The 22,946-nt window shown below is 39.6% G+C and overlaps 1 protein-coding gene across 1 annotated transcript in view; it reads right to left on the bottom strand.

Moving 5' to 3' along the window:
* The window catches only part of LOC104123036 (atrial natriuretic peptide receptor 1), a 113,163-nt gene that overhangs the window by 37,269 nt on the left and 52,948 nt on the right, over nucleotides 1-22,946 (bottom strand). The window contains exons 5-6 of the mRNA XM_009635232.1: nucleotides 2,844-2,940; nucleotides 50-182 (exon numbers count right to left, since the gene is read on the bottom strand). Of these exons, the coding sequence (XP_009633527.1) occupies nucleotides 50-182; nucleotides 2,844-2,940 (230 nt within the window). The remainder of the gene's footprint in view (nucleotides 1-49; nucleotides 183-2,843; nucleotides 2,941-22,946) is intronic.

The following is a 22,946-nucleotide window of genomic DNA, read 5'->3' as shown; positions in this document are numbered from 1 at the left end:
AATCCCTGTATATTCATGACCATGAAAGGATTTTTATAAACGATAATACCTGTGAGAAAGGATTCCATTTTGCACTGCATATTGATAAAAGCTGTCCGAAGCAAAGACTGCATAGGTCACGTTGAAGAATTCCCCACTCACAGCTTTTTCTGGAGGCCTTTGCACCCATACCATCTCCAGGCCTAGAAACAACACAACCATGGGCCAATATATTTGCTATACTTTTCTACTTTACAGATGCATACAAATGTAAAACTTCATATGATTTCATCTATTGTTCCTATTGCTTTTTATGAGCCCCAAACAGTCATCCATTTTAGTGGTTGTATAGGTCTGACACCCACTTAGAAAAGATCAAGTAATTGGAGAAATACGACAAAAAATCTGGTCATGTAATCTAAAGTAAATTTGTTCCCAGTATAATGCAGCACTGCTTGTCCTGATATGTTTCCTTTCCTCTTTGATCAGGCTATAAACATTGCTTTTCATTCTTGGCTGCTTTCACTGAGGGACACCTCATTATGGAAGAAGAACAGACAAATCTAGCACACATGAAATTCAGTCAAAACCCTTAACCTCATGAAACATAAATTATATATACTAATAATTATATATTTAAGAAAGAATTCTCATATATAAAACCATGTCATGTCTAGAACAGAGGACTGTGGAAGGAGTGCTACCCAGACATCAGTCATTTTCCATTTCCTCACTCTTACTGGTATCCAAGTCACCTCTCTTGTCCCTGAGACACCTTATTACCTGCTCTGAGCCTAGGAATGAAGTGAGATAAGAGGTGGGAGAAGTTTTAGTCCATATTCTTAGACAACACTATCAGAATCCTCCCACTCCATTCACCTAACTCTTTTCATATTGTTCAATGAAGTTTTTGATTTGCATCAATTTACTTACATCATGAAAGTATGTATCTCTCAGTTTGACAGGAGCTTTTAATTCCTTCTGCAGAGGATAGGTAAATTTGACCTTCAAAAGATCCTCACTTTTTTGTTGTTGTTCAATTTTAAACTCTTTTATTACTCTGGAGTTGTTTTTACATATATATCTTCACTTGCATTGTTAGTGAAGCTGCTATTTTTTCCCCTAAATACAACTCCCTTTCGGATATCAAGAAGCAAATGTAAAATAACCTCTTGATTTCCCATCTCCCTTGAAAAGTAAACACTCATTACACATGCTAACACTACGAGAGAAACTACAACACAAAGATTTACAAAAAAATGCTAGTGTGATTTGCACTAAAAGGTAAGAGAGAGCTGAGCTTCAGAGAATGTGTGAGAATGAAGGCAAAAGGTCAGCATAAATTTCAGTTAAATTACTTTCTACTTCCCTTTAAAGGTCTCACAAAGATAAACAAAACTTTTCTTTCAATGCTAGATACTCCCACATCTAAGTGCTTTGAAGGTCTTGTCCTAAATCCACAGCAATGAGGCTACAGTACATGCCTCTTGCTTTGCTTTTATCAGTGCCTAGAAGATGGCAAGGAAGAACCACAAGGGCAAGCAGGATAGAGCGTGGAGTTAATTCTAAAACTTGTTGTAGAGGATATATATTAATTAAGCAACCTACTCATTAATTTCCCTTGTACTCAGTTCACACTTTGATTATTGGTAAGAATAGCTTTAAACAAGTCATCTGTTCTGATAAATTGTTGTTGCAATGTTAAAGCAATAGTAAATTCATTCAGGGATAAAAGTCTTAGCTGACAATAATCTAGATAGTCTTTGAATATCACTGTTCCAGCGGAAGTCTTTGGAAAATGTTTAACTCTAATACTGAGCTCAGAGTGTGACACAGCAGTATATTTCCTGGCGTGTTTTATCAGTATTAGTTTCTCAGGTGTTCTTTTTTTTTCTTTTTTCTAAAAACCCTGTTGAAACACATTGTCTCTGGTCTTATCTTCTACAACATGAACAAAAGTGTTGCTTTACATCAGTCATTTTTTAGTTACATAGTCACAAAATCACAGAATAGTTGAACCTGGAAGGCACCTCTGGAAATCATTTGGTCCAATCCTGTGTTGCTCAAGGCAGGGTCACCTAAAGCAGGTTGCTCTAGATTTTGTCTGTTTGGGTTTTGAAAATCTCTAAGGATGGAGAAACTACAACCTTTCTGGGCAACCCATTCTACTGTCTGAATACCCTTACAGTATAAAAGATTTTTCTTATATTTAAATTGAATTTACCGTATTTCAGTTGCTCTTTAATTATTTTTCAATGTCAAACAATCAATTTCCAATGTAAAAAATTATTCTATTTTTTATTGTCTCATCATGTAAAATTATTTCTGAGACTGACTGGAATAATTGGTTAAAGATCTCAGATTTTTTTTTTTAATACTAATGGAACACAGTTTCGAGCAAGGTGGAAAAGCATGGCATGTAGAATCAGTGATTTTGCTTACTGGCTGGAGGGTTTAAACACAGTCCACTTTTGAACTGACACTACAAAATTTCAGCAATGACTCAATAGAATTTGCTGCAATGCAGAGCTGCCTGCCTGCTTTGTTTAGATTAAATTGCATTTGGTTCTCTAATGAGAAATAAAATGTTTTCAGTTTTTTTCTGGAGGAAGGGATTCAGCTGTTGCTATCACTTTTTCTTTTGGAACCAATAAATATTGAACAAATAATTACTCTGAAGTAACTTTTGGTTGTTTTCTTTCACTTATTTCTCTAGAAAGAGAGGTTGTCACTGATTCAGATGCTTCTACCATGCATAACATTCATCACAGGTTAGGTATTATTCTGAGTAATTCAATTTTGGGTCTCCAACCATTCCCCAAGCAAGAGATGATCTTTCTTGAGCAGCTTTAAGACTCACTCACCTCCACAGTCCAGCATGTTATACTCATCTGGTTTTTCCAGCGGCCAACAGTCATAGTCTTTGTTATCTAAATCATGCCACCCCTCCACTAATATCACCTGGCAGAAGAAAAGCATATGAACAGACTCCAGAAAAGACAGTACAGGAACAGGGGAAGAATGAGTTCCATCTCCAAAGTTTATATTTTTTCTAAATATATCAAACTAAATGCAGAAACATAGCCTGGCATATTTCGCTCTCTTCAACTTCTAGAGCAAAAAATGACAGCTTCCTAGGGGTATACAAACTTGATCAATACATTATTTTGATCTATCCAGAAATGAACCATGAAACCTTCTCTTGCAAGAAGGTTTTCTCTACAAAGTGCGTGTGGTTCTAGGACCATACGCAGAGACACATTTGCTTTAAAGAGGTTTTTTGTTTGCTTTTAAAATGCCCCTCCCCCAATGCTCAGTTTCTTTCAATCTTTTACACCTAAACTCTTTGAATGAGTAATTTTTTTGTTGGACCTTTAATAACACAATACAATTGTTAATTATATAAATGTTAAAATTCATAATTATAGATAATATTAAGATTGCATAAACCTATTACAGGTGGAATACAGCATTATAACAGCACACAGATTGAACTGCAACAGTCGCAGAATATACATTATACCTGTATATATATAATAGTATTATATATATAAATCCTGTATTAAAATATACACTCTAGGTTATATATGAACAGAACAGATATGTTATGATAATGCCTGGTCTTATTCCACTTCTAGTAAAAGATAATAGGTTCTATTTGTATAATCTGCTATTATTTTTCTATATATTATTGAGGGATAATCATCTATTGGGTTATACAAATACTTATCACAGTATTCATGGAATAAGACAGAATTATACAACTGATTTTTCCAATATATTATTCTATTACTCGTGTTTTCTACATTACTAAAGTAACATTCAACAATTGCCTGGTATAAATAGCTGTCTCATTGCAATAAGCAATATGCAGTTCTTTCCGTATGCACAGACCACAGGAATAAGTTTGGTAAGCAGATCTATGTAGTTTACCTACCAATAAACTGAGGAGGCTTCGGAGCCCTAAGGCTGGTGTTTTGACAGCTCTCATGCTCCCTATCATGCACCCAGCTCACCAAGTGTCAGGGCTGCTTCTGATGTTGCTATTGTTGCTGAATGAGATGCCCTTGCCTAAGAAAGGGGGTTGCTAGGCAAGCTGATCCTGGCAACTCCAACTACTGCAGCTGTTCTGCTTCCTCCTGTCCTCTTCTCCCCTACCCCATTTTTTTTTTGAAAAATCATCACTTGTCTCGGGGGCAGCCCCGCTATCAGACCATTGAAATTTCTGTCCCTGTCAGCTCAAAGCTGGAAAAGCAATGAGAGGATTTTATTTCACTGCCTTGTTGAACTTGGGAGGCATCTGACCCTTAGGCAAATGAATCAATACTGTGGAAATAAACACAGAGACATAGCTGGGCCTGGGGGCATAAACTCCAAGGCAAGAAAAGGTCATCTATGTAAGATAAATGTTAAGACTAGAGTTTGGACTAGGTGATCTCCTGAGGTTCCTTACAACCTGAATTGTGTTAGACCCTATGACTTCAATTTTCCAGTACCTGGGGGTGTAGGTCAACTTCTACCCAAGAAGTGCCCTGCTACGTACACAGGTGAAACAGACCTCTGCCTACCCATGCGGGTACAATAAACACATAGATGTGTTCATGACTATTTCTGTTTGCTGAAGTCACTGCCAAGACAGAACTTTAGTTGTGATTCAGCTCTCTTGAATATTTCCCTGTGTTTTCTCTGGAATTCTGGCTCTCAGCCCAAACTGACATTAAGAATCTTAGTCAAAATGCTTGGACTTCACTATTCATTGCATCAAAATTGCATGAAAAAAATGCAGTGTGTGCCCAGTTCATCTTTAAAGGGACTGTAGATCAATTTAAAAATCTACGTGGGTTAACTCATAAAAGAGATATTTGTATAAGCTAATACAAACATTTTAGGTTGGAATTTTATGTTTGTAGTGAAATCCTAAACCTTAATTGTGTTGTGTCTTCCTGTGCTTCACTGTGATCATTTCACCCAAATGATAGGTTTCAATATATGGAAGCCTTTAGAGTATTTCAGCTTGGCTACATGGTAGAAAGAGAAGACAAAATATGTGCATTTTTTGGCTAGAATTATCTGCTTAAAAGAACTCTACATATATTAACATCTCGGAGAGGTGATTTGTTTTAGGATATCTTGTGCTTAATGAGGAATTTGCTGGCAGGCAAGCTAAGTATTACAACTTGTCAGACCCTACAGCAGCCAAAAGATTACCAGACTGATCCTATTTTCTTTAGTAGGACTGTCAAATATTCACATGATATTAATATCATGATTCAAGGACTGTAAAGATCATACATACCTTTATAGCTACTTGTCTGTCACCAAGTGCAGAATTCCTGGAGAGTGGCCATGTACAAGATGCTGGTCTGGGAATCCTGAATTAAAGATGGATGGATCAGAATGGCTGGCGATTATCTGATTTAACAATCTATCCCAGCTATTTGAGAAGCATATTACCACCTCTGCATTTAAGCACTGGAAATTTTGAAAAGAAAACCAGTAAGGACTATTTTGCAATAGAAATACATGAACCTTGATAAAAAGAAAGGATTGGCAACTTAGTGAGTAATACATTCTTTAGGTCTATCTACAACTCTATATAAAGGAAATCAGAATCAGATTCGAATAAAGTGAGATGGTAATCTCAAACCTAATAATCTTTGCTTTACATTGGCTCCTTTTTCTGTTTGTAAGTTACATGCAGCCGCATAATTTGCATGAACATGTTAACGTCACATCGTACTATGAATGAGTTTATTAACACAGTCAGACTCAGACTGAGTTCTGCCTACTGCCACTTGACTGGCTTAGTGCAATAACACAGTTCTTTGAGTTCTCTCAGAAGGATCTGATAATCTGAAAAAAATAGGTAATTTCTACTGATTAAAACTGAAGTTACCAAATAACTTTATATTTACAGATTTATTTCTGTTGTGTTGTTGGCTGTGCATAGAGGATCCCTTAAACTACATAATTTCCATTTAATTTGTTAACTCAGTAACAACTTCTACTACCAAACAGAGGGAAAATAAAGATACTTCAAAGTTTTTTGAGCAATATCACTGTAGATATTGGTAAAACTATGCATTTTTATTACTGTCTTGATAATAATCTTATAATTAAAATATCAATATGCAGTATTTGTAGAAATTAATAACAATAGTTAAAATATTGCTGAACAAAACTGGCTAATTATGTGCTTTCAAGTATTTTTGGAAAGCAATTTATAGCCATATACCGAAACAAAAATTACTGTGATGAAAGTTTCACATATCCTTGAGAATATTTATTTATTCTGGCATTCAAACTTTCCAGATGGTTCTTGTGTTGATAACAAGCTGAAGTTCAAATAGAGATGTTTAAACTGCTTCATTTTTAATTAGATTAAATTTCCTAGCCAGACACTTATTTTCAACAAAAAACCAATCTCAAAAAATCACTACCAGGGCTCATTTGAAATTTCAGAATGATGGAGTTCCAAAGATACTATTTATGAGAAGGGTGTTGTCATTTGTGAAATCAGTAGTTAAAACTTAAGTTCTTGAAATACAAAACTCCACTATGCAGAGTATGTTCCACCTGCACTTGGGTTGGCATCCTGCTCAATGCTGTACCGCTCTGGGCTCCTAGCATCTAAAGGGATGTAAGGTTATCTATCCTATTCACATTTCATAGTGTTAGCTCTAACAAAAAGCATTTTAAATGACACAGAGTCTGAGTGCTCTTCTTACTGGGATCATAACAGACCAGCAAGGCTTCCGATATTCACCGGTTTGCAGAGCACTCAGACACTCCCCTCTGCTGGTTTCATCGCAGAACAACGGCAGACAAGATTCTGCCCCCCGCACGCAGTTTTGTTTAAGGATAGCCTCCTCTTGATGCACAAGCTGTCACTAATGGAGTACTTAGAAGCAGCGTAGCAGAGAACCTACCTGATCTCAGCTTCTCACCTGGGAGTTTGGTGGCAGCAGCTGGTGGCCTTCTTCTACCCCTCCCCTACCCAAGAGCAGAGCGATGCACTGGACAGCCACAAGAAATTCCCAGGGCTCTGGCGTGTGGCCACGTTACCACAGCACAGCAAGTGATCACACCTCCACTGGATCACCATAACCATTCCCTTATGCATTTTTAGCCTGCAGAAAGTGCTTTACCATCCGATGTAATGCAGCCCCACAGATACGTTACTCTCACACATTCTCCCAAATATTGGAAGTTTGAGAGTATTCCACAGAAAAAGGCCTTGGGCTAACAGAATGGTAATTGTAAAATAAAAAAGAAATAATGGCATATTTGTTACTAACGATCTGAAAGATTAATGTTAGGTGATTGATGACAGTTTAACTCCATTGCAGCAGAAGGAACAGTTATATAGTTTATACAAAGGAATAGAGCTGGGAGGCAGTATGAAAGCATGACATTAGAGAAAGAGTTTTGTAAAAAGGTAATTAGGGACATTGAAAACTACAGCTAAGAATGTGCTGCTTCTGGCTACCACCTACGATGTTATACATACTTCACAAACTCAGAGAAACCTCAGAAATGCAAATGGTATTCATTGGTAAGGTGGGAGGCAGTCTTCATGGGACTCCCAAGTTGCGGGGAATGCTGCAAAAATTTATGGTTTCATAGATGCATTCCTCAGGGCCACTCTAGATCATGGGGCATCACAGGAAGGCTTGATCTGTTGCTGCACTTTGAGTTTGATCTGCAGCACTAAACAAGCTTAAATATTTATTTAATTTCAAAAATGTTAGAAAATATATCAAAACTTGAAACAAAAATAATCATGTATACTCTGTGCAGGTTGTATGAAGACTGTCATCTGCAGTATGTCACAAGCTTGAAGAAGAAATATTTCTCTTTAAGACTATGCACTATCCTCTGTTTAGAGGATTGACCAGTACATGGGATGTTGTGGAAGGAATGCAACCTTCCAAGATTTTCATCACGTAAAGCAACCTGTAATTTTTATTCTTCCAAAGAGAAGATGGAAAGAATGGAATCTGCATCCGGAATTCTGCAAGGAGAATACCCACAGCTAGAAAACTAACAGGTATCAGTGATTCTCTCTCTAGATGAAAATGCTGTTGGTCTTAATAATTTGATAAAACATATGACTGAAAACCTCTAAAGAGACTGGATAAGAAAAATGGAACTCACAGTTCTCAGAGAAGCCAACAGGAACTTCACTTTCAAAGTATCCAGGTTAACCTTTAGAAAATCCTAGCCTAAGTACATAACTTAAAAGAGACTTCTGCATCAAGGGATTTGCTTGAATAAATCATTGGTTTTCTGTTACTATAATGCAGCATGTCAATACTGTAGTTGTTCAAAGGACATTCAGCAAGTCTGAGAACGTGTGAATGAATTTCAATTTGATAGGAAGACTGCCCGAGAGGCTTAAAAGAGTTGGTCCCAGTTCACCACAGAATAATTTGAGTTTTCTGTTTGGGAAGTTGATGTTCTCAAATGCCTCCCATCTTTCAGTCCTCCCACACAGGCAAAAATGTTACAGATGTCTGCAGTGCCTAAGAACAGAAAACTTGGCTGATCTTAAGATCTACTGTAGAAGATTTGGGTGTCAGTGACAGACGGCAGCTGAGGGACAGTTCTCTTCTTACCTGCATCATGCTCCTAAGATCCACTGGTCAATCCACTGGTTGTAGCATTCAACTGAAATCTGCATTTTGCCTTAATGGGTTTTTCCTCTCCTCCTCACTTCTTGCTCCATGACTCATTTCTGTTTTCAGAACTCTTGAATGATTTTCTGCCCGTATTTTTAAGCATATTAGCACTGCACGTTTACTGACATTGCACACTCCCTTTCTCGCCCTGCAAAAACCACTCTCATAAGCCACAACTGCTTCCACATTTCCAGCGTCTCACACGATCAGGAATTCCTAAGAGACACCGAGATGTCACTGAGACAGTGTCACTGAAATTGGGAAGAATGAACCTCATAACACCAATGTAGTGTTAGAAGGCAGACATTCTTTATTCACGGCACCGGATGCATGGGGGATCGCTCCACCTAGCGTGCATACCATCACGCGGCAACTTTGCCCGTTTATATGTAGCAAAGTATTACATATGTATGAAGTTTTCCGATATGCCTATACATATGCATAACCTGTCTCCGCTTTGTATTAAAATTAGCTTCAGGAGGTCATTTCCATAAGTCCCTCCCCACTGCGCCTGCTCAGTGCCTCCTGGTGGTGGTCGTCGGGGGTCGTGGGGATGAAGGCTGATGGCTCCTCTTCGTCACCGCTAGTAACCTCTTGTTCTTGCACAGACTCAGTTGCTCCTTGGCTCTTGCCCAAACTGCAGGGTTGGTGTAGACCAGCTCTTGAGGTAAACACCTGGTTCTTATCAAAAAACTGTCCTTTGTAAGGAGCCACAAATCTTTCTACATCAATTAGTTCTCATTCCTTCTAGTCTGGCAACCTTGGCAAACCATTATTATCTTTTGCTTCATCCCCTCCTGATTCTCCCCATCCTTGAATAGGGTTCTAAATTCACTAAGTAACTATACTACAGACTTTAAGAAGAACAAAAAAATCTAAGCTAGACACTACTGACTTTAACAAAGCAACCGCAAGCTAGACAAAGCTAATAACAAAGCAACAGCAAACTAGACAATACTAATTTTAGCAAAGTAACAGCAAGCTAGACAATAAGGCCTGAATCTTATGCATGTAAGCCGTTTTACATTTGGGTTTTTTTTGACCCTTAGGGTATCAACAGGGCGCCTCTTGGCCTTTTGTAACTGAAGGACAATTTAGTCTTTTGGATCATCTCTTGGCACCAGCCTCAAAATGAAATAGAGGTCCAAACTATCTCCTTTCCTCAAGTCATGATCATTTCTGAATATGTCAGGCTAGACAGATGTTTGCCTAACCTGTTTTTAATGAACTTCAGTAGTGGAGCCTCTATCCCTTCCTTTGTGGTGCAGCCCAATGGTTCACTACCCTTCCTTGTTAGAAAGTTTTATCTATGGTCCCACCTGCTTCTGTCTTGCTATAATTTCAGCTCAGTATTTATCCCAGCTACACAGAGAACAGTTAGCATGTTCTGTATATCTTTTACATGCTTGAAATCTTTACCATTATGGCTTCTGCCAGTTACATATCAAGATGGCTTACACAAATGTATTCTCGTATTTCTTCACAGAGAAAAAAGGATTATCCTAGCTTCAGCAACATAATACAAGAATAAAGAGTGATTAAAGAAAAAGTGTAAATCTAAACAGAACAGATATTTCAACAGTAGGAATGAACACCTTCTTTGGATGCAAACAAGTGATCCCAAATGCAGCCCAGGATCATTATCACAAGAGTACTTATACTGTAATTAAAATAAATGTCACATTTCCAGAAAGACGTAAAAAAGAGTCTTTGTTTAACATCTCTGTCTTTCTGCTGATGGACGCTTTGTCTCAACAACCTTTTTAAACCTTTGCCTTGAGTGGAGCAAACTTGGTAAGTGTCCAGTTTGGCATAATGCCATTTCTAGATTGTTTCGTGACTGACTAGTTATCAGAACTAGTCAAGTGGGAGAAGATGAGGATTTTCAGACACTACTGAACCTGAAAAGATTTCTCAGCCATTCAGGATTCTCTGGTCCTTTGGGTACATTACTTTCTCTGCTGAAGTCAGACTTGCCTTCCTTCTGTCAGAAAACACTGGGGAGCCAGCAGCTACTTTCCCTGTCACGTTTAGCACCCAAACAGAGATCAATCTACCATTTGCACTGTAGCTTTGACATAAGGAATGGTGGCTCAAATGCTGACAGAGAAGAAGAGAAAAAGAAAACTGTTTTGAATTTGAAACCCAAATACCCGATGCAACTTACCTGTTGGGATAAAATAAGGTATCCTTTTGTATAGCCACATTCAACTATCATTGGACTTATAGCTCAGCCTCACTTTGGCTGAAATCCCTGTCACATGTCTTTCCAACGATATGCTAGTCCCAGAATGGAGAACTTGAGAACACACTGCAAGGAGAGATGTAGGCATAGTAAGTCAGTATTTATAAAGAGGATTTTGATTTTCTAGTATTTCACTTTTACATTGAATAGGGTTACTAACTAACTAGGTTTTCTTCTGTCTTTTGATATCTTTCTCCCATCAGAGAGCACACTCCATGGTTTCTTAGTGCAGTCTGGTTAACAAGAAGCATGGGCTGTCAGTATGATTCTGCCGTGAAATATCTAATTGCCCTGCTCTAACAAATAGTAGTTTGGAATTGAGCTATGTCTTGAGGGCTCTGCAAAGGGACCTGGACAGGCTGGATCGATGGGCTGAGGCCAACTGTATGATGTTCAACAACGCCAAGTGCCGGGTCCTGCACTTTGGTCACAACAATCCCATGCAACGCTACAGGCTTGGGGAGGAGTGGCTGGAAAGCTGCTTGGCAGAGAGGAATCTGGGGGTGTTGGTTGACAGCCGGCTGAATACGAGCCAGCAGTGTGCCCAGGTGGCCAAGGCGGCCAACAGCATCCTGGCTTGTATCAGGAATAGCGTGGCCAGCAAGACCAGGGAAATGATCATGCCCCTGTACTCAGTGCTGGTGAGGCCGTAGCTTCAATACTGTGTTGAGTTTTGGGCCCCTCACTACAGGAAGGACATTGAGGGGCTGGAGCATGTCCAGAGAAGGGCAACAAAGCTGGTGAAGGGTCTGGAGCACAAGTCATACAAGGAGCAGCTGAGGGAACTGGGGTTGTTTAGTCTGGAGAAGAGGAGGCTGAGGGGAGACCTTATCGCCCTCTACAACTGCCCCACAGGAGGCTGTAGCGAGATGGGGGTTGGCCTCTTCTCCCTGGTAACAGGCGATAGGATGAGGGGAAATGGTCTGAAGTTGATCCAGGGCAGGTTTAGGTTAGACATTAGGAAAAAATTCTTTACAGAAAGGGTTGTCAGGCACTGAAATGGGCTGCCCAGGGAAGTGGTTGAGTCCCCACCCGTGGAGGTATTTAAAAGCCAGGCAGATGAGGTGCTTAGGGACATGGTTTAGTGGTGGGATGGCAGGGTTAGATTAACGGTTGGACTTGATGATATTAAAGGTCTTTTCCAACCTAAACGATTCTATGATTCTCATCTTAGAACTCCCTCCAGACCTCTCACTTCCCTTATCACTTAATTACTATACAGTAATTCCTTTGTTTTTAAACTTACAAAAGCAGGAGATTCTCAAATAGCATCAGAGGCCTGATGCCCACTGAGTCTCCCCATGGTTTACTGCCACTTCTTGGAAAAATCTCTAATTTTTGTGTAAGTCTGTGTACAGCAAGTAATGAAAGGAAACACAATCCTGACACAGGCTATCAGGGCCCTGAGCATACCCCTCTCTCCTGGAAGCTATGCTGCCCAGTGTCAGGGTGAACACTGACAGTGCAGCTCTTTAACCTTGAAGCTATGTGAGGGATAGCTGCCCAAGAAGCCCTTGCAGGGGCTCTCCACCTTTCTCTAGAAGCTGCTTTTAGGCTGGGGTCTCATACTTGTTTTCTGCTAGAGCTACATTGCACCTAAGCCCATACCTGGCTAGCACCCTGTTGATCTGAATCTTGACCCTGACACATGAATTTGACTTCCTGTCTTGACCTCGGACTTGTCTCATCACCATGGACTTGTCTGTCTATCTCCAGTTTTGGCTGACCCTGTTTACTATCTCCAGACCTGCCATGCTTGCCTTCTTCAGGCACTGTAGACCTGGGCCCTGGCTGGGGTGACACTAGTCTGCCTGCCTTGCTGTCACCCTTGGCTCCTGGATCCCCCTGCCTTTTGAAGCACTCTGCCCTTGCTGCTCACTGACAAAGACACCTCAGCTGTAATGCTGCAGTAAAAAAAAATTAAAAAAGAAAAAAATTCCAAGAGGAAATAAGCAAAATTATACCCAGAAAGGAAAATATAAATGCTTTGCTCAAAACTTCATAGGGATACCTCTCTACAGCATCTGTTGTTAAACTGTTTCTAATTGCAAGTATGGATTATTGGAAATTATTTACTCTTTACAAAGAAATAAGAAATTGTTTTCATAGCAAGTAGATAATTATCAGGACAGAATTCTATGAATAGTTAACTTCAAATCCAGACATTAGCAATATCTTGGGATTTTCTGGGGTTTCTATATTATTTTTAAATTAACAGTATTATCACTGATTTAGTTTGATTTCCAGGCACACTCCTACTTCAAAATATCTGTTTCAACCTGTCTGTGGGTTTAGGGATTTTTATAAAATTTATACAGGAACTTTAGTTTCTTAACCATTATAACGTTTTGTTAATGCTTGACCGCTACTAATTGTTGCATTGGTTCATAGTATCATTCCTTCCCTAGCTGTAAAAAAGACAAAGCATGTCCTCTCCTCATGCCCCAAGTGCTTATCCTATTAATAGGAGATTACTTTTAATATGTATATATTTTGTTCCCTGTACTTCAGTGGGAAGAAAAACCCCACCTTATTAGTGCTTTCTTTATATGCCATGGAAGCTGGATACACAGCTCCATACTTGATGGGAAAGTTTAGAGATGGAAGTAATTCATTTGGAAGAACAATACACAAAATCCAAGCCCTCCAAGCATGACGCAGGATGAATCTCCTACCATTGTCAGAGAACAGGGGATTAAAGAGCCAGGCTATCTGCAGAAAGGGTAGGGAAACTAGGTATGCTGTATAGGCAACACCAGGAAAGAAATTCTCTTCTCCCAGCTCCTGGAGAAAGCGCTGCTTCCCAGGAATCATGAGGCTTATTAATTTTTCTTTTTGCGAATAAACACCTCGGCTGTGAGGACTGATTTCTACAGACCCTGAGATGAGACAGATGTTAGTATATTCTGCATTTAAGGAGAGAAGGGTTGCATGAGAACCTAAATGTCTAGGGAACCAGTGTGCTTCTGTGCTGGTGAGAATAGGATGCCATTTTAAATGGTGGCTTGCAATGAACTCATTAGCACATCGGAGTGACTCATGAGGTCTATTATAGAATATCTTAGGGGGTTTTTTTTCCCTTTACATTTCAGCAGAAGGATGCTTTTTATCTCTGGCTCGGCTATTTCTGATACTAGCTAGGGCATGTTTCAAGGCATTCTCCGTGCTTCATGCAGGGCTTATGAAAAGACTATTTTTACCACATGACTATTAGCAAGTCTCTCCAGTCCTCCTGCCTCCCTCAGGGTCAAATTCTCCCCTGAAATTGTGCTCTGATTATGTAAGAGATATAAATTGAAATTCCACTGGGGAGCTGTGGCTAGCATAAAGCTGAGGAGAAGATTACTTGTGTGGCTTTGGTTAAACACAGGTGGATCATTCTCTTAAATAACTCAATAACTTTGTTCCCTCTGATGTACCAGTGGTTCGATAAAATACCCAGCGCATAAGTTTGGTTCTTAAACCAACTTACACTTTGTTGTGCTTCATAATCCCCCACAAATCTGACTGAATTAGTGAGCTTTTGTGAAACACCTACATCTCTGTGTATTATGACAAGGATATATTTAAAATCTGACCTTTTCGGTCCCACAAAGAGGATTCTCTTCTCTCTTAAAAGCAGTCTGAGATCACTTTCACTTCCAACCATGGAATGAATATGACCTATCATTAGCAGCATCATTTCACTGCATTACTCTATGTTCACTTCCTGTAGCCAGTGGGCCAGACTCTCATGTTCTCAAAACCCAACACTTCTCACTCCATTCTTGTGTGCTTGGGAGGCACTTTTGTTTAAAAAAGAAGCCATGATATGTAAGAGAATCATAGAATATACTCACAATATATGGAGTATTTCAATGTATGTATTGTAACTGTGCACAAAAACTGGGGTTAATCAGCTTTGGTTACGTCTGCCCAAGTAAAAGTTTTGGGGTATAAATGTTAAAGCCCAGGAAGAAGAAAGACGTAAAGAAAATTTATTTCAGAGTTGCCTGGACTTGTATGACCAATAGGACTGTGTGGAGTCCTACAGGCTATATGCATTCTAAAAAAATTCAAATAGCCAAAATGTTTGTGGTTAAAAGAGCAAGGAGCAAAGCAAGGAGTATGCAGGACAACAAGCAAAGAGTAGCAGGCAGGATAAAGATCAGAGCTGTGAGGAAAAAGGTTTATATGTGGCTAGCATAACACTGTGAGGAAGTGCTTGTACCTCTGTGTTGAACAAATGTGTTTCACTGGATTTCTGGGCTGAAAGTGACCTTGATGGGATGCAGACATACTCCACCTGCTCTGTTATGCTGTCCCCTTTTTCCTGACTGGAAACCCTGATTGCTAGATGAAACAAGCTGAGAGGCAATAGATTTGCTGAATGCTGGCCACTGGCACAGCAGAAATCACAAGATGGCCCTGTGATTTCATGAGTACTGGGAGATGGCAATGAGAATTTGTTCCGAATGACACTTGACAGGCAAGCAAGGAAGTAGGTAGGGGTGCAGGGCTTACTGGCCCTCCCTGATGAAGGATGTTAATACCAGTTTGGCCTGGTTTAGTTGAGAGGGACAAAAGGACCTTAAGGAAGAATGAGTCTCTGTTGCTAGGGAGGAATGGGGAAGTGCTATTCAGAACTGTGAGATATGTATTTACTCTTCGTCAAATGTATGAAATGAACAATGACAAAAGCCAAGCATGTCTGGACTTACCTTGTATTGCCATTGAGGACATCTTCTCTGTCTCACATGAGAACTGTCATCAGTATTTGTTACTGTTGCCTTCTGTAGTGAATGCAGAGTCTCCATGTTTCTTTAGGGTGTGTTGAAAAAACTGGCTTATCCAAGATCTGTCCTGGTTTCGGCTGAAAAAATTGGCTTGTCCAAGATCTTTCCTGGTTTCGGCTGGGGCAGAGGTAATTTTCCTCCTAGTAGCTGACATAGTGCTGTGTTTTGGATTTAGTATGAGAATAATGTTGATAACACACAGATGGTTCAGTTGTTGCTAAGCAGTGTTTTCACCAGTCAAGGACTTACCAGCTTCCCCTGCTCTGCCAGGAGCACAAGAAGCTGGGAGGGGGCACAGCCAGGACAGCTGACCCAAAGTGGCCAAAGGGGTATTCCAGACCATACGACGTCATGCTCAGTATATAAAGTGGGGGGAGTTGGCTGGGGACCAGCAATTGGTGCTCGAGGATAGGCTGTGCATAGTCGGTGGACAGTGAGCAGTTGCATCACTTGTTCTTCCTGGGTTTTGTTCCTGTCTCTCTCATTTGTTGTTTTCTTATTAAAAAAAAAAAAAAATTATTTCAAACATTAAACTGCTCTTATCTCACCCCATGAGTTTTCTTACTTTTGCCCTTCCAATTCTCTTCCCCATCCCACTGGGGCAGGGGGAGTGAGCAAGTGGCTGTGTGGTGCTTGCTTGCTGGCTGGGTTAAACTACGACAGATCTACAAGAAAGAGTGAAAAAGACATTTGTTGATACAACAGAAGTCTCAGCTCTCGGGGCAAACTGCTAGAATCCAAGCAAGCAGCTTGTATTTTTTAAATGTGCTTTAAGCAATGCCATGCAAATTATGTTTTCTTATGGGTAAAAGAAATTCTAGTTACATACTGTGTTTATAAATCCCAGGGACATTTAGACACAACAGCAAAAGTGCAATGCAAGTTTTTACCTGATCTGTAAAGAAAAATCAAAATTGTAAATAAAGATGATAATGACCATGCATGATTAATGTGTCACAGTGGGATAATGCAACATTTTTACAGATATAACTTCATCAATTTTCTGTAATAATTCTTATTACAGAAACTCACTAACTTGGATTTAGCCAGGTTAAACATTACAGTTCCTAACATATTCTTTTTTTGTGTGTGGTGTTTTCATTAGCTAAGATGCTAATTAAGCTAATTAACTTACTTTTAGTTAGTTTAAGAATACAGTCATTTAACTCCTTTCATCCTAGGACAGAAGGAATCAGAAACATAATTCCATATATGTGACATTCATTTACTATTACTGGAGAACCTCAGTTCTGCCTCAGGGGTGAAACATGTCTCACTTGTTAGAGGTAAGAATACTGATGGTTAAAACCATACAAATAAACAACATCAAGAAGGTGAATTCTTTAGAAACAGTATTTTTATTCTGGCTTTGTCACAGTGTTGAATGAAAGGAAATAGATGTAAGGAACACATTTGGATTACAGCAGTAGACTTACAAGATGCAGATAAACCAGAATGGATAAACTTCTAAGTTTTTTTTATCTTTCTGTTGGGTTCACAGGCCTTGAGTTAGTGTTGGCTGCAGAACTGTGACCTGAATTTCTCCCTCTCTAGACTGCACAACAAAATACTTGAAGCATTTCCTTCAGAATTGTTTCCCACTCCATGAGCTAATCGGTTCTGTTAAAGCTGTCCCAGAATGCATCATTGTGCCACTATAATTTTTTCAGGACTTTCTAACTTCTTTTATCATTAGCAGTTGGACTTTAGTACTGTGCTAAATCACGGGGGGAAATATAGCCTATCTTAATTGCCAGGATTAGCTCAATTTTCTTCTCAGCATTTTTTTCACCTTCATTTAAAATTTGTTACAAAACTACTTGTAAAATTAATTTGCCAGTATTTTTCTATCTCTAGCTTAAATGCCTTTTCTTTGGAGGGTGTAATATATTTTTAAAAGACCTCTAGTTTTCAGATTAGGTCTTATGAATATCACTTGCATCTTGTTTTTTTAACTGTTTCATTTAAAGCTGAGAGAGAGAGAGAAATATAGATATATTTTTAACCTGTCTAAAAGATTGTCAGCAGCACTTACTCTAAGAGCTATTTTCTGCAGAAAAAAGGAAAATGTGTTCTAGGAGATGGGGAACGCTGGAAGGGACATGTTTGTCTGAATTTCTCTTTAAAGGAAGAGGACCTAGGAAGGGCTGGGGTACCTCAAAAACTGAGGGCATTGTCAGTAACTAGAAGAGGCAGGAATGTGGTGATCCTGTATTGTCTGCTTTGAAGCTCCTAGGGCATCAGAGTGAAAATAAAGAGACAAAACCCTTTGTCCCAGAGCAAAAAAACAAACCCAGGCTCATCACATTTAACTACAGAAAACAACAGTACTCGGAGAGCTTAATAATTTGGCTTCTATTGAAACTGTGTTATGGCCTGTTCCACCTCTCTATAAGCACAGTTGAGTGGTAGCAGTACAGTTTTACTGAATCCTTCCTGAGACAATGCTAAGGAGCCAGTTTACAGTACTCATGCAGACATTTATCATAAACATACTTATGATGGTTGCTTAAAATAGGACTCTTAAGTCCCTCATAATTAATGGGTCCTGATTTACCACAAATAGGAGACCTACTCAATGCTCTTGCAAAGCAAGCTATTTTTTTATCCGCGTATACATACTTGACTTTTTCTTTCTACCTAAACAGTCCAGGTATTTTGATCCCTAAAGCTACCATTTCAAAAGCTCAAGTCTTAAAAATTTCATATCCTAGTCTCACTTGAGGGGTCTGTCACAGTTTATAACTAAGGGAAGCCTTTAATGACAGACAGACCAAAACTCCTTAGAGGAAAGAAACCGATGCAAGGAATGGCATGTCATTCTACAGGCTGTTACCACTGACTCAGGTGACTGAAACTAAAATGCTCCAAGGATGCCATTGCCAATGAGAACCTAAAGGAGACTGATATCCTTACATGAACAGATTTTGAATGGTCTGATGGGCTACTTCGTTGACTTTATCTAGCTCAAAAATCTAAATGGCATTGTGCTAATATAACATCATGGGCCAGCAGATATGAGGAACAGTTCCGACTCTGCCGTAGACTTGCTCTGTGTTAGTGTAACTTGATGAACTTTGCTCATCTTCAGCTTTCCTGTTTTTGAAACAAGGCTGCAACTAACTGACTAAATAACAATGTACAGATTAGAAAAAATGTTTTACAAAGGTGAAAGGTTGATTCCTGCCGACCTGGCCTGGCTTCTCAGTTCTGAGCTAAGGTGAGATAGGGTATATAACTAGAACATGTATTTGCACACTGAAATTTTTAAAATTCATATGAAAACTTCAGTGTGAAACATAAGTCCTGCAGGAAAATGTTCAGGTAAGAAATAATGAATTGTGAAAGACGGCTTTGTATTTCACTCTTGATTGTCTCTCCAGAAAATATTTGTAACAATACATTATGAATTAGCAATGCTATAGAGCAAGAGTAAGAATAAATAGGAGTCCTTACAGGTGTGGGTATGTGTGTTTATAGACAGTGGTCTCAAGTTGACATCAAACAAAAATCAGTATTTAGTATAACCTTTTGGCCTCCTTCCTAAAAATGAGCTCAAATGCCAGAAATTGTGAACACGATTTTCAACTTCTAGTATCCCAATATTGGTTTTAATTCCGGTGTTCCTGCTTCCAACTAGGCTATGATTAACAGACACCAAGTGTTTGATCTCATCTATTTTCACTCCTTTTTAGAAGCCAATTTTTAGTGCCTGGGAAACACCCCTTTTTTCCCCACAAGGAGTCAAGCTGCAGCCTTAGACATTTCCCAAGAGCCCCATTCGAAAACATATTTTCCTCAGGATGTTGTATTATTTTAGTAATTTCCTATGGGTTCTCATTCTTTCTTTTTAAGAAGAAATGATACATTGCCAGCAGGGCTGAATTAAGAAAAAAATCTCTTCCTTGCATTTTACACAGCTTTACCTGTAACCTTTTTCAGGCTTCTAATAATGGCTATAGTGTCACTGTCTCCTTTAAAGATACAAAATAGCAAGGCCCCAGTTATCTATTTTGGAAGAATGGACAAGTTACTTCACAAACAATAGACAATATCAGTTAAGGGCAACTGATCCTGCCTTTCAAATTCATGATTGGTGCGGCTGCTTTGATGATACCTCTTTTTTAAAATCAGCTGGCTTCCAGATACTTAGCAGTAATCAAGATATGAATTTGTCCTTCAACATAATAATTTCCACTTCATAAGGCATTATCACTATATTAAGGTCTACCTGCTAACCACTGCTCAGCCACTGTAGTACCTGGATGATATCTGTGTCTATCCTAAGACATTTATTAATGTTCTGCATGTCTATAGATGAGGTAACATTTCAAGAACATATTCCTGAAAACTGGCTCTGTGATAAGATACAAAATAGTCTAACATGTATTAAAGGACAATGCTTAATAGAATTTGCTCCTTTTTAGGGTGTGTGCTAAAATATGGGAAACTAAGGCATGGAAATGTTCAGTGACTTGCTAGAGATCGCAGTGCAGGCTAAGGATACATGGTGAGCGCCACAGTTCAGTCCTTGGTGAGCAAGCCACTGAAATAGACTGGAATTCTGCACAGCTTGAGAACCTGAAAACCAGAAGACCTGGAAGTTTAGTCTTTTGGTCTAGTTTTCAGGAAGTCCACTGGCTTTCTTAGCATTCCCCTGGTTTTCTATCTATTAAAGCTTCACTTTATGTCTTGCCATTTTATTTTTCAATAATAACTGATACAACGGGGAATCAGTACAAAAGGTATGTTGTATTTTGAATCAACAGCACACTTTCAGCTATCATTGAAATGTTTAAAATTTGAATACCTTATTCTAGTCCCTTGATGCCTTGATTTACTCATTAGGAAGAGTGGAAGGAATTAAAATTAATACATGGAGGGTAGTAAGAACAACTATCGACTAAGCCATTGCAGATTGTCAGATAAAGAAGATTTCATTAAAAAATGTAAACATGGAGTCGTGAAGTAAATTTTATGCGTTCTATTGGACATGTGTATAAGTGCATCCAGAAGTGGATGCATTGCGGTATTTTACAAATAACCAGAACAAGCAACTAAGAAATAAACACCACCTTCTGTAGCAACCATGAAATATAAAATATTGAAGAAGCAAGAGTAATCATAAGGAACATATTTGGTGACACCAAACATCTCAGGATTCCACACACCCATTAGAACAGAAAAAACAATACGATCCTATCACAAACAGAAACACAAATACAGTTCTTTCCATTAAATGCAGCTCTTGTGAACTATCATGACAAAAACCCTAATAAATTACACACACCAGCTCTGTAGTGCATAAAAAATGCGTTTTGTATAATTTGCTGCTTCTTTAATCAATGTGATGCCTATGAAGTTGGCAGTAGGAACACCTTAAAGTACTTACGATGAAAATGTTATCCCATTTATACAACGTCCATAGATTCTTAAGAACAGTGGGCTTCTTACAGATGTGATAGCATGTTGAATTACATGACTGGGAAGTAAATGCATGTTACATAGCCTTTTTGTCTTTCAGCTACAATGCTGGCTTGAAGGAAGAAAAAAAGTGCCAATAAAATTAGGAGATGTATCAATATCAAAAATTAGATATTAAAGAATGAAGAAGGGAAATGATTTTTCTGAACAAAGCCAAACAAGTGAGACTGATTTCCAAAATGCTGTAGAAAGTTTTCCACAAACTTGTTCCTTGCAGATTCAAGATTCTTATCTCTTCACTTCTTAGAGGACAAATAACAGCAAAGAAAAACATTGGGCTAGTTACTTGGCACCAGTCGGACTTTCCAGGGAGTGACTAAGGACTGCATTTGAAAAATCTAGAAACACCTGTCAAGAATTTACCAATCATGCAGCCAGTTTCTTGGTTTCCTAGGCAGCATTTTTTTTCTGACAAAAAGCTAAAATATTCAACTGTAAACAATGGAAACTACGTCTGATATGAGAGCCAGAACTCCGAGTTACTACTCCCTGTTACCAGAAGTAAATAGTAGTTCTAACAACCTGCAACGACCATCTGCTGGTTACAAACTAAAATCCACTGTTTGTCATAAAATGTTTAATTTAAAGTCATCTACAATTGTAGGTGATGTTACTGTGTTCAGCTACCGGATTTAGTTCAGTACAAATCAATATGCAATTATTTGAAATAACTATGAGACTGTATTTATCACTGATAAAGTCAGTTTTGCTTTTAAGGGAGAAATATCAGCATTACCAACAACCAGCATACCTGGAGCTAAAGGTCTGCAGAAGGGAGCTCCAGCAGAAAGAATGAGATGTGATAGGTATGGTTCCTTTCCTTCTCAGAGCTACAGCACTTCTTCAGGTTAAAAAGGAGAATGTCTTGTTGAAAAGGCTTCCATTAAGCTGAGGAGAAAGGATCTCAACTTTGTAACCTCCTGCAAAGAAGAGCGAGAGTACCAGTCAGCCAGCATTTTTCAAACAGTTTGTTTTGCTGGACTTTAAAATTACTTCACCTTCAGTTTTAACAAGCTACCCTGTGATCGAGGGACAGGATCTTGCCCAGAGTCCCAGAGCTTGGTCTTCACCTTCATGTTTCTCACCCTGACAGCAAGGGAGCAAGCCAGAGGAGAAGACAACATGGGCAGTGGAAACCCCACCACTTGGAGGGGGGACAGGTCCTCAGGGGTGCAGAGGCCTCCAGGCAGTACCAGGGCTGCGAGACCCCTAATCCCTGTGAGGCTCCCAGGGATTACATGCTTCTCCCTGGCCATGCCCAGGTTCTCCAGCCTGGCTGTCTGGGGCCTCTGCCCTTCGCTGTAGACCCTGCTGTTGCTGCACGTTTTTTCCTAACGACAATCCCTGGCAGAGCTTCTGAGCCCCCCGGCCGAGCCGGGGGTCGGGAAACCACAGGATGTAGTGTTGCCAAAGGGTACCCAGCAGCTGTGGCATACTGATTTTGCCAAAAATGCCAAATCCCATGGATTTGTAAGAAGCGTGCTACGTGCAATAGTTAAAAAACAAACAGAAAAGCGCCCGTATTTACCACTCTCGGGATTTGCTCAGGCAGCACGGCTTTATGAAGCATCCTTGTACCCCATTATCACCAGCAGATGGCAGATTTGAATAACGTTTCGGCTGCCCAGCGCTCCCCGAGGCCCGAAGGAAGATGGCGGCGGAGGTGACCCGGCAAGATGGCGGCGGGCGGCCTGAGGGGAGGCTCAGGCAGGCAGGGTGTGCGGGGCGGGCGGCTTCCAGCCCGCGGCACGGTGGGCGATGGCGGGCAGCCTGGTCGGGGGA

Source organism: Egretta garzetta, unplaced genomic scaffold (assembly GCF_000687185.1).
Source record: "Egretta garzetta isolate BGI_Z169 unplaced genomic scaffold, ASM68718v1 scaffold22, whole genome shotgun sequence".
Lineage (NCBI taxonomy): Eukaryota > Metazoa > Chordata > Aves > Pelecaniformes > Ardeidae > Egretta > Egretta garzetta.
Note: the sequence above shows the minus strand (reverse complement) of the source record. Positions and strands in the feature narration are given on the sequence as shown.